Raw genomic sequence first — 12,428 nt, forward strand, 5'->3', positions numbered from 1 at the left:
TTAAGCTTTAGCTGTAGATCAGTCAGCAGGGTATAAACAAGGAGATTCCACCCACAACTGTATATGTTATTAACAAGCACTTGCACACCACTGCAGAGCAAAGGTATCTTGGAGAGGGAACACTGTTGTACCACATCAGGTGTCATCTAAGTAAAGGTGGTATCATATTTAGGAGAGGAGAACTGCAAGATCTGTCTTGTTAATGTTTTTTCAGCAATTACACATAATGCCTAGAAACTAAGAAAGATTTCTATGAACAAAAATATGGTTTTAAAGTTATAAAATTCAACATGCCTCTAGTGTACATTTCCTAACTTCAACTACAAATCTGAAATAATATTTGTGATAATGAATCACTAAAGATTTAACTACAATTTATCATAATCCTTAGAAAAAATAAATAAAACAACTTTTCAACAGACCTGTATACATAATATGAAGGAACAGCATTGCTGACTAGTCAAAATTACAGCTTTTGCAGTCTTTCTAGTGCAACTCTATATATTTTTTTGCATGACAGTTACAAGTGTAAGCCATTTATAATTCAATACTATTCGTCCATAAAGGCATTGTGTAAATACCACTTACAATACAGGAACATGTTTTGTTCAACGGCTTTGGTATATCTCACTGGCATCAGTGAGGTTCTTAGGCTTGAACTAACACTTTTTGTACATAGATAACACTAAATCCTGTGAAAGATCAAGCACAATCAAATCTGAAATCAAATCACTAAAATGCCTAATTAACAAATACACTTCCTATTTAGCTGAAAAAGTGATGATTTAGATATACATATATTTACATAGTATTTCCATTCACCATCATATGTACATGTATTTTTGCATGAAGTGGAATGGATATTAAATTCATTATAAAGAAAAAAAATCATGATACAAACACTGGAGGAGACACTAATGATAATAAACAAGTCAATAAGTATATGCTGTTAAAGTCTCTACAAATGACATTATATTGATACATGAAAAGAAATTTCAAATATAAAAGTTCAGGTTTTCCAAAGATATTTTTAAAAATAGTATAATAATAATGATAACTATAAAAATATTAATAATAATAGTGATAATAAAGTGATGATGATGATGATGATGATGATGACGATGACAATGATAAAGATAATAATAATGATGATAATAATAATAATAATAATAATAATAATAATAATAATAATAATGATAATGGTGATAATAATGATAATAAAAACAACAATAAAAAAAATAATAACAATAAGAAAACAATGGTATCATCATGATGATACTGCAGTGATTAAGATGCCTAAGATAATGACAATAATGATCATAATGATGACAATAATAATAATAAAAATAATCCTAACAACAATGACATTTATAAAGATAACAACAATAATAATAAATAACGAATAATAATCAATAACGATGATAACAAAACCAATAATAAAAAAAACCTTATCATCACTGCCATCATTATCATAATTACTACTTTTAATCATTATTACTATCACTGTCTTCATCATCATCATCATCATCACATCCATCATCATCATAATTATCATCATCACCATCATCATGACGATCCTCACTATTTTCACCTTCACTATCATTATGACTATAATAATAATAGTAGTAATTTTAACATCAATATCAACTTCAATATTAACATTGGCATTAACATTAATAATGACAATAATGGTGATGATGATAATAAAAACATTAATAGTAACAAAAACAAAAACACTAATAATAATAATAATAATAATAATAATAATAATAATAATAATAATAATAATAATAATAATAATAATAATAACAATAAAAATAATAACAATTATAATAATGACAATAATAATAATAATAATAATAATAATAATAATAATAATAATAATAATAATAATAATAACAATAATAATAATAATAATAACACCAATAATAATAATAATAATAATAATAAAAATAATAATGATGATGATGATAGTAATCACAACAATTATTACAATAAATCAATGATTATAACAATGATAATGATAATGATGACAGAAAAAAAAACAATGATAGTAACAACAACAATGATGATGACGATGCTACTAATGATACTAATATTAGCAATAATAATAATCATAATAGTAATAATAACAATAATATTAATAATGTTGATGATGATAATAATAATAAATAATAATACTCATGATGACAATATTTAGAAATAAGAATCATAATAAGAACATATGCAATGAAAATGAATAAGGAGAATACGCTTAGGATGTACGAACTCGCACGCAAAGTCATTATTTTGTTATCGGATCACTCAGTCAAGAGTTTCCTGTAGCTTTAAATACAGATGGTGCAAATTAATATAACAGAAACAGCATGGGCAAATTTCTCATAGTGCTCAATTTTTTTTCTTCATTAAATTAGTCTTTTCTAATATTCAGAGTTACTAATATATACTAGAAAAAAATGTAGTTACTCATTCAGAGGAAAGAGGAACTGTGATAAAAGGATAATTTTCTCTAAACACATTCCATAACTGGTGAAATGACTAAGTTCCATGAGAAACATAACTACAGCTCCTCCTAAGGGTGTGCAAATGTGTCCATTCATACAACTTATGATACAAAAGGGATCAGCAAACTCCTGACAGTACACGCTATAAATTCAGCCTTCGATATGTCAGCGCCTTCATTTAAGACTAATATATTAATGGGTTCCACTTGATATTCTCCTAATAAAATTACAATTTTAACAAAGCTAGGTCCTAGATATTCTCTGAAACAAGATAAAGTGAAGGACTATGACATCCTAGGTTGAAACTGATGCAAATATAAAGTGGCAATCTTGAACTTCCAGACAGTTTCCATTCAGAATATCACCAGAGTTGCAAAAAAAAAAAATATTTGTAGATCAAGAGAAAAGTTTAACAAAAAGGAAAACCCTTGTGAATCAACTAGAGACATTCAGCTTCTGAAGCTCAAAGAATTGTACTACACTCCTCCACTGAAAATAACATACTTCATCTGAACGAGATCATTACTCTCTTGATGAAGATATAAGGGCTAGAACATAGTGTATAAGAAGGTCCTAAACATGGACATTACCTCATGCATCATTACTTCCTCTTGTGCACCCCTTTTAGGAATCATTTCGTGTTACCAGTATCTTTCACACAAACAACCTTTTTGGTACATTTTAATCATGCTGACCCTTTTTGTAATTCCAATTATTAGAGACATTGCAAAAAAAAAGTTATTCCAAGAAATCATCATCAGAAATTAAGAAATAATCATTATATATATATGAATACAAAAAACAATTCTTCCTTTGCAAAATAAATTAATGGGCATAATTTTAAAGAATGCACTTCTTTTCTCTACTGGTATCCTAAGCTTTATTTTTACTGGGTTCCATTATTCTGTAACTGTTTTTTATTTAAGAGTGACCTGAAGGAAATGAATCGGTGAGAAAAGTACAAGAATATGAGGCAGAGTGTTGTAAAAGACACATAATCACATAAAAGTCAGAGATACTGTCCCACTTTAGCTATTTCTACTATGTGTAGTATGTCACCAAATGCTGTACATTACACTCTTTGCATTTATCATAATCTTTCATTCAATAAAACTTAATGTCTATATATATATCTTATAATACTAACTAGGGATCGAGCCATATCGTAGTCTTAACACAGCATCTGCATCACAGATGTATTTGCCTGAAGAAAAAGAAAAAAATTAACAATGAAATATTGATTATGATACTTAAAAATTATTGGAAATCATGTAAGTCTTTCCAAACACTGACTATTGTGTATACTTCATAAATATTAAAGGAGATCCATGAAACAAGAAAAAACAACAGACATCTAAGGATTGAAAATATTGGGGTGTGCTATTATTTTACTGCTATGGCTAAAACTTTCAGCTGGTTCTCTCAAAATAAATGGAGCATTGACATGTGCACAAAAAGGAAGAAGGAAAAAAAGCCAGCCTTCACTATCACTCTTCCCACAAACTCTACCTTCTTTTGTTATTCATGAACTGATCAAGTGTATTATCAAATTATATGGGGTTTTCAATACTATTATAAATGGCTATCACTCTGGAATTCAGACTGATATGTAATAACTTTAATGTCAAGGATTATATTTTGAAAGAAGCTACTGAAGGATATGTGTTGCATCCTTTTAACGAATGTCTTTTGTTACCAAGGACATTGTAACTACTAGGCAGAGACTTGTAAAGGAGAGATTGGAAATTAAAAATAAAAGAAGCCAAGGAAGTACTTCCTAGATTAGACTCATTTAGCCTTTAGGAAGTGTTTTTTTTTTTTTTTTTTTTTCCATTAATAAACAAATGTCATCTGTTAGCTATGCCTGGAAGAGCCAGTGCCACAGCTCTGTCAACTAGTCTGCTACCCATGTTTCAAAATAAATAGCAACTTTGACTATAAATAAGGTTTTCCGATCATATATTTCTATTCATGTAAAGAATGAAATATGAAAAAAAAAGAAACTTGAGAAGAAACACTACTGCTTGAATTAAATCCAATATTATCAATAATTATCAATCATGAAACTGTCCATACAGAAGTGTGATTGATTCCCAGGATACAACAGGGCCTCTAATATACAGACTATAGCACTTGATCAAGGAGCACAACAAGAAAACAAGAACATCAGAACACAACACTGCCTCTCTATTATGGGAGATGGCTTTGTATAATTTGTTATCACTGGCAGATCAGCTCATGAAAACAGAGCAGTGAGGGGTTTGGAAGGAGCAGTGATAGTAGAGGTTGTCCGGTGATTCTTTTTTATTCTTTGTTGGTTGAGTGCTAACTTTAGTTTGAGAATACCAAGTCAGTTTAGAGCCTAGCTGAAAAATAGGACTTGGAGGACAGACAATTTTGTGTATGGACGTGCAAATGCCACACCCCTACACACACACACACACACACACACACACACACACAACCCCATCCCCATTTATAATAACAATATATTTTTAAATGTTAGATACACACTTACCTGAGACAAATCTCTTCTTTATAAGTGAAACTCGATACCCTGAGCCAAAGAGACTAAATTCTAGCCCAGATACAGTTGTCCCTTCACAGTTGAAATAAGCCGATACAGTGGCTGGTGTGGATGGCCCAGCTGCGACTTCAAACTTTGCTCTCAGTGACCCCACACCACCACCTGTCGAGTGCTGTGACAACTCTGTCATCTTCCACATAGCTTTCTGCTCGTCTTTCAGCCTTAAAATGACAACAACAAAAAAATGATCATATAAAGAACAATTTACATTTTGTAATGCATATAATCACAAACATTATCTTAAACAAGAAAAAATTCCTTCTTATCTAACTCTACAGGTACACAGAGTACATACAAACCAGTATATCAAGTTCTGGTTTCTCATATGATAAATAAATGAACAGACCCTAGTTTTGAGAAGCACTATAAAATCATTCAAAGAGACTACAATCAAATCATATTCATGCCCCAAAACACTGTAGCATAAATCAACTTTAAAACTGTCTGTGGCCATTTAAGGTCCACACAATGCTGAACTGTACAATTAAGTTCAATCTAATAGAAATGTATCAAATTTATATTTCATTCAATTTCATAATGCAAGAAAGAAAGAGGCACATACATCCTCGTAAGTGGACACCCAAGTCCTCACATGCTACAGGATGGGAAAGGTACAAATACATCTTCTAACATTTCTCTATCATACAAATGAAGTTCTGTGTTAATTAGCTCATGGAGGATACTATGCATAAATTTGCCAAGATAATCGGAAAATGAAAACACAGAGATAATTCAACTCACCACTGTCCTGAAGGCTTTGACTGCATATTTCCAACAACACCATCCACCGGCACCTTAATGTTCAGATTGAGCAATGGAGATGGTGAAGCAATGGCATGAGGATTATACTTATAGTCTATGCGTAAATCTGTGTGGGAGTCTTCACATTTCCAATACGAAACCAGCTGCAGCGGCGATGACTGAGCTCCACTTCCAATATTAACCTGAAAAACGTTCTATAATCAAATATTCATAACCTTGAAAAATTAAGTATAAAATAATTTTCAATTCATTCTTCCAATGACCACAACCTATATTCTGAAACTCATCTCTTTGAAAAATGCATAAAATTCTGCTCAACACAAATGCCCAAGGCAAATGAAAATTACAAATATTCACAATATTGTTTTTTACAGTACATTAAAATAAAAGTCATCAAACCTAAAGAACAAGTGTAACAGAAAATAAGTCCTAGAAACCATAGGAAATAACCTGTTCTCTTAAATAACTTGGAAGAGGGAATGTTCACTGTAGTTTTGTGCTTTGTTAATTGTCCTTACACACGCTCAGCCATCAGAGTCAACTGGTATGCCTTCATACCTTCATCTAATTTTCCCTTTTCTTACGTTTTGGGGATTCTTGTTTCAAATGTTATCAATATCAATATCATGATAATTATTATTGACATTATTTAAATGTTACCAAGAACACTAATGGCAATAATAATAATAATAATAATAATAATAATAATAATAATAAAAATAATAATAAAAAAAGGAAAAGGAAAAAGGAAAAAGGAAAAAGGAAAAAGAAAAAAGAAAGAAAAAAGAAAAGAAAAGAATAGGGTAAATAAGTGAGATAGGTAGGACTAGTAATTGACTCTTCAGCAACAAAGCCCCTATGGAGTTACCTATGTGTAACGACACATAATAAAACTCGCAATGGGCATGGCATGTGTTCATACATACATACATACATACATATATATATATATATATATATATATATATATATATATATATATATATATATATATATGCCTACACTGGCAGCATTGGGTTAAGAGTAAAAAATATTGAAAACGATAGCAAACCTGGTACTTTATCATGTCCACATTAAAATAGGATGCTGAAGGGTTACTTTCTGCTTGCTTTCGAAGTAGAGCAGTGAGAGCTGGCATGTTGAAGTCAAATGCACCACATTCCTCAGTTGACTGTTCTGTATCCCTAAAGAGCCAAAAACAAAAATATTGTAAATGTAGAAGCCTTGTATAACAGCATCTAAAACCTTCATCTGATGCATACTTTTCTATGAAGTGTTACCTACTTGAAGAACACTGAATTAACAGTATAGAAACATTTACCCATCTCTGTGTAACAACACTCAACTACATCATGATAATCATAAAGACAATAATTGTTGTTAGGAGCAATAATAATGATGAACATGAAAGAAAGATAAATACTTACATGGTAATAAGTTGTCTGTTGGGTAAGACATTTGTAACTCTGGCAAAATTATTAACCCTAAATGATAGCTGAGCAGGGGAGGGGTTATTGGCCAAGACACCAACAATACCCGCTGGAAAGGATACCATCATTTCTCCTGTAACTTTCACCTGACACCTGTTGAAACAAATAAGGCCATAAAAAAATCATGTATTGTCAACCAATAAGGATATTTACAGTATCTTCCAGAAGACTATACCACTAAAATTCTATTTCTCTGCTCACTTGGACTCATCACTGCCTCTAAAATAGGCATGGCACAGCTCTTGGAATGCAACTGCAATAGGTATGGTGTCAGACAACCCAATTGTGAGGGGAGATGGCCCACGGGATGTTCCCACCATGCTGGAGGTGCGGAATTCTAAACTCGACACTGATTCTGCTCGGGAGAGTCCGGATACTGTTGCAGGACTTTGGCGTCCCCTTGGAGATGGCCCCTGAAAAATTTGTTCAGCACATTAGATATCTGATGGAAAAGAACAAAACTTTGAAAATTACACTCTGTAAGAATACTTATTATATGTTCACCCTGTGAACATATCTAACCATCAAACCAACACTAACATCTATTCTTGCCACAACCAGCTAAGGTCAAATGCTAGATGGCAAGGATATGTACCACATAATCAGCCTACTCCAAGTTGCGCACCCTAAATAGCTTAACTTTTGTTTGGTTCTACACGTGGCTCCTTGGGAGTTAATGCCTAGAAAAATATGAATTTAGCAGCAGCAAAACACTCAAAGAGCTACTGATTTTTCACTTGAGTGGCTAACTGTGCATGAATCCCAGAGGGTGGCTCAGTTTGGCCTAGGAAAAACCATCAGCTTTGGGTTAACACTGCAATTTACAAAAGTTACAGTGTTTATCGTCAAATGTAATGGAAAGAGTCCACTACCTCCAGTGCTTTTCTTGATGGTGGTCGGGGTATTGCCATTGTTGGAGTGGGCGTGGATCCACGACTTGACGAGCCTCCACCCGTTCTTGGAGGAAGGGCAGGTGGAGTATCCCCTTCAGTTTCATTAAGAATTTCACTCAGCTCTATAAGAGAGAAACAAATATAAACCATATCAATAACATAGTAATACATAAATACAAATGCAGTAAAAAAACATGCACATTATGTGCACTCACATGCATACACATATATATACTCTATCCATCTCTCTCAATCACTCACAGGTGAATATATTTCAGCAAAACTACAAATCACTAACCTTTTGATGTTCCTTCCAGAGCATAGCAAAGACATAAAATTTAGTACACATTCATTGCCATATGCTCAGCATATTTCAGATAACATCTTTGTCTCAACAATGGGTAGTGCCCATAAGTATGATTAAAAAAAAATCTTAGATACGTAATGCATGAATAATTCCATATGAATTGTTTCAATTTATTAACATTTCTTTAATTTACAATCACTCTTTCATTGCTTCATTTTTATGTGCCGTATGAGTTATCTATCAAATTGTTTTCATTTACCAAATGACCATAAATTCTTATATATTTCAAATTCCTCTGTTCATTCCTGAAAAAACGTCAATGATCATGAAAAAAATTCTTGAAATCTTCATGCGACATGAGCCCCTACAGTCCCATTCACCATGACTGGTTTCCTGCAAAATGTGTGAGCTTTGCTATTTGCCAAGATCATGGAAGGCAGGTTTTTCTCCCACAAGTTTTTCAATAGCAGTATCCACTAATACGTCTGGTACTCTCTGACAAGTTTCTTCAAACTATATCCATATCATCTTCCCCATAACTCAATTCTCTTTGTACCCTCCTCTCCCTGAGTCAATTACAGTCATGTTTTCCTGCCTCTTTCTTCCTGTGAATAAAAAGTAGTGTATCTGACCTAGTATTTTTTGTATAACAGCATGTTTCATCTAACCAATCCCCCATCTTTTCTTCTCCAACATTCCTCTACCACATTATATTACTAGGTATTACAGAAATACCTCCTGTAATAGGTATATAAATTTTCCCAATATATCCACTTCATTAAAAAGAGATGAAAATACATATTCAGTAATTTTCTATTATCAAAATTTAATTTTCTTGTTTTGAATATTCTATTCATATCTTTAATTAACCAATTGGATCTGCATGCCCCACAACTTGTGCATGGATTACTACAGTAGTGACCCTCCCAAGTGGTGGCTTGTAGGCCTGAACCAAATGAACATTCATGTGCAGTATCAAGATTTCTTTATTCCTCTTTTCACTGCTACTGCTGTTTTTGGAATTTAGCAATTGCTGGAGGCCACCCATTTTAGGCATTCCTATAGTTCTGTCTCTATCAAAATGTATTTAAAAAATAAAAAATATGCAAGAATAATCTTTTATAATAATTTCATTAATATTTTAAAGTTATGCAGACTAACCACTTACAGTCTATGTCCTCATTATGGTCCTTAATTTCATTCTGCAGAATGCTATTATTAGTGGGTGATTCTTCCTTTGTACAGGTATCAAAAATTAGTTTTTACTCATCTCTCCCCCTATGCATAATGGTCTATCTAATGTCACACGAGACTTACCAGCATATCTATCAGCACGTGGGGGTGGAGCCAGCACAGGAGATGTTATAGAGCTGACAGATGGCGCTGGTGATGAAAGACCTGAAATATACTGGTCAAATAGAATACTTTCCTCATCTTCATTCCACGTCTTATCTACTGGGATCTTTTATATTAAATAGTGTTAAATAACCTTCTTTCAGTTGTTCTTGGCCTTCCATTCTCTTGCATTAAAAGGAATTAACTTTTTATATACCTGAAATAGGCATAGAGTTGCAGCACAGATGGGTGAGGTAATAATTTGCAAGTAGCAATGACATTGTTAAATAAATGGTTGTCTTGTAGTAACAGTTAGTTAAGCAAGAGAGTATTCAGGTAGCATTTAGCAAATCAAGAAAAAAAGTATATAAAAAATATATCAAATATTTCTTTTTAGCCCTTTGTCATGTTCACAGTGATTTCAGTTTATTAACTGTTTACACATAGATGGTTCTACAAGTACACCTTTTCCAAGGAGTCAAGTATTAGTCCTGTGTACCTCACCTGTTTACCCTTTTCCTTGATTTTTAGAAATAACATTTTCTATTTCTTATTGCCATTAATACCTTCATATCATAATCATCATAATGTTAACAGCAAAAACAACAACAACAATAATAATAATAATAATGAATGATAAACAATGATATCAACAAGTGATAAAATACAATCAAGAGTGACAGAGAAGAATATTTTTCACAAAGACTCAAGAAATGGGGAAATCAAATGAGGTAACACCAGGCCTATTAACTGACTCCTTCATAACTGAGCACTTGTGGAGCCATTTGTGTGCAAAAAAATTCACTTAACAAGTACCCAATGCCCATGAATAAAGGGTTAAACATCAATAGAAATAAAGATGGCATAATCAATTCAAATATAATCCCATCTACAGATCTTACATTTAGATATATATGTATAAAATCATGATAGGTCTGAAGCCTGAAAATCTAAGAAAAGGTTTGAAAAGTGCATTTGATAACTGCACAATCAGGATTTCATGCTTACCATGAATAAAAAAGAAAAAGCAAAGGGTGAAAATAGGCTAATACCTATCAATTTGTTTTTTCTTAATTTCATTTGCCACTACTGATACATGAATCATCCATTCTTACTTGTATTTTTCATAGGCACTATTTTCCTATGATACATAACATGCTCGGTCAAAAATATGATATGCACTGCAGTTATCAGACTAAGAGACAACTTTTTAAAAAATGCTTTATTAGAGAAAAAAAAAAAACATTAGAATTTGGTAATGAAATGATTACCTGTCTCCACAGTGCCAGCTACAAGCAAATATGTAAGTCAGCTAACCTGTTAATGCATTACCAACCTGTTAATGCATTAGATGCTGGGGACATGGGTCTGTTGACAGCAGTGTCCCCTACAGTGCTAGTTGCTAGAACCCCTCTTGGACTGCTATCACTGGTCCCAGAGCTCCCACCAAAGGTAAGATTTAATCCTAACAGGTCTGCAGAACTTGTCTTGTTACTGCTTAAACAAAAGAAAACAATGTGTTAGCAACATGCATCTGATTCTCTTAGTTAGCAGTGCTTGCTAGAACATATTTTCATAAACTGCTAGTCCTTGTAGTATCAGCTTTCTGGTCTTTCCAGTTTTGATGCAAAGGCTATTGAGATCATGAAATATCAACTGAGCTGACTTTGTCTAACCACTGTGATAGCATAGAATACATAAAATACAGAAAAAAATTCACATTGGCTCAGGTTCTCCCTTCTTGTCAATTCATGTGGCTTGACATAACACCTAGGCTACTAGAATTTGCTCTTGGAATGTATATAAAGTGCTGTTTACTCTGTCTCTTGGAGGTTCAATGTGCTTTATGTTCTATGCAGATCCCATGGAATGAGTTTTTCTGACTTCTGCAATTCAGAGTTCTTCCCACTTTTGCTATTTTTTACAGTAAGTTTCAGCAAGTCCTTTTTTAGTCCTTTTGTCTGCATACAATTGACCTTTGATTTACTCTTCCATCTTTTCTGTTTCCTGTGTTGCTTTTTGCTGCTTCTCTCCCTGCATCTTCCCCTTCATACACAATTTCCTCATTATCCAGTGCAGTTTGTTTTTTCTACAGTATTGTGTAGATGGGGGAGGGGCATCTTTTCCTTTGCCTTTCATCCTTTTTTTTATTCTTATACATTTCAGTAAATATCTTCTGCTTGTAAATTAACCTTCTGTGTATTTCTCCCCCTCAATACCTTAATTTTTTTTTGTCTTTAACCCTTTGTATCCAGATGCCTCCCTCTGGCACATGGATGAAAATCCAGGAATTAGACTTACTTGTCTGGGGACTCTCCCAGGTGTGCAGCTTGCAGGCCCGGCCCATGCTAACACTTGTGCGTGGGTATCAAGGTTCTTTGCCTCTCCTTTGCAATACTATTAGTTTATATGCTGGAGTTATGTTTTTGCTGCATTATTATTTTCCAAGATTTATATTTAACATTTGTTATGCTTATCAAGTTCTTCATCATTTTTTTTTCCAGCATACCCTATATTATCTATCCACTCTGTGCATTAACACTAACATTA

The 12,428-nt window shown here is 32.8% G+C and overlaps 1 protein-coding gene across 7 annotated transcripts in view; it reads right to left on the reverse strand.

Annotated features, from left to right (window-relative positions):
• Positions 1 to 295: 295 nt before the first annotated feature.
• Positions 296 to 12,428, reverse strand: part of LOC113815636 (F-BAR domain only protein 2) — a 70,102-nt gene continuing 57,969 nt past the window's right edge. For 6 of the 7 annotated variants that reach the window (XM_070135372.1, XM_070135370.1, XM_070135373.1 and 3 more), the window contains 9 exons: positions 11,215 to 11,372; positions 9,861 to 9,941; positions 8,216 to 8,358; positions 7,545 to 7,756; positions 7,281 to 7,436; positions 6,905 to 7,037; positions 5,833 to 6,035; positions 5,023 to 5,252; positions 2,393 to 3,708 (listed from right to left, as the gene is read on the reverse strand). In XM_070135372.1, coding sequence (XP_069991473.1) covers positions 3,647 to 3,708; positions 5,023 to 5,252; positions 5,833 to 6,035; positions 6,905 to 7,037; positions 7,281 to 7,436; positions 7,545 to 7,756; positions 8,216 to 8,358; positions 9,861 to 9,941; positions 11,215 to 11,372 — 1,378 coding nt within the window. In that variant the 3' untranslated portion in view covers positions 2,393 to 3,646. Of the gene's footprint in view, positions 3,709 to 5,022; positions 5,253 to 5,832; positions 6,036 to 6,904; positions 7,038 to 7,280; positions 7,437 to 7,544; positions 7,757 to 8,215; positions 8,359 to 9,860; positions 9,942 to 11,214; positions 11,373 to 12,428 lie in introns of all 7 variants that reach the window. The other variant, XM_070135374.1, reaches the window with a different exon arrangement.

Source organism: Penaeus vannamei, chromosome 20 (assembly GCF_042767895.1).
Source record: "Penaeus vannamei isolate JL-2024 chromosome 20, ASM4276789v1, whole genome shotgun sequence".
In the NCBI taxonomy this organism is placed as follows: Eukaryota; Metazoa; Arthropoda; class Malacostraca; order Decapoda; family Penaeidae; genus Penaeus; species Penaeus vannamei.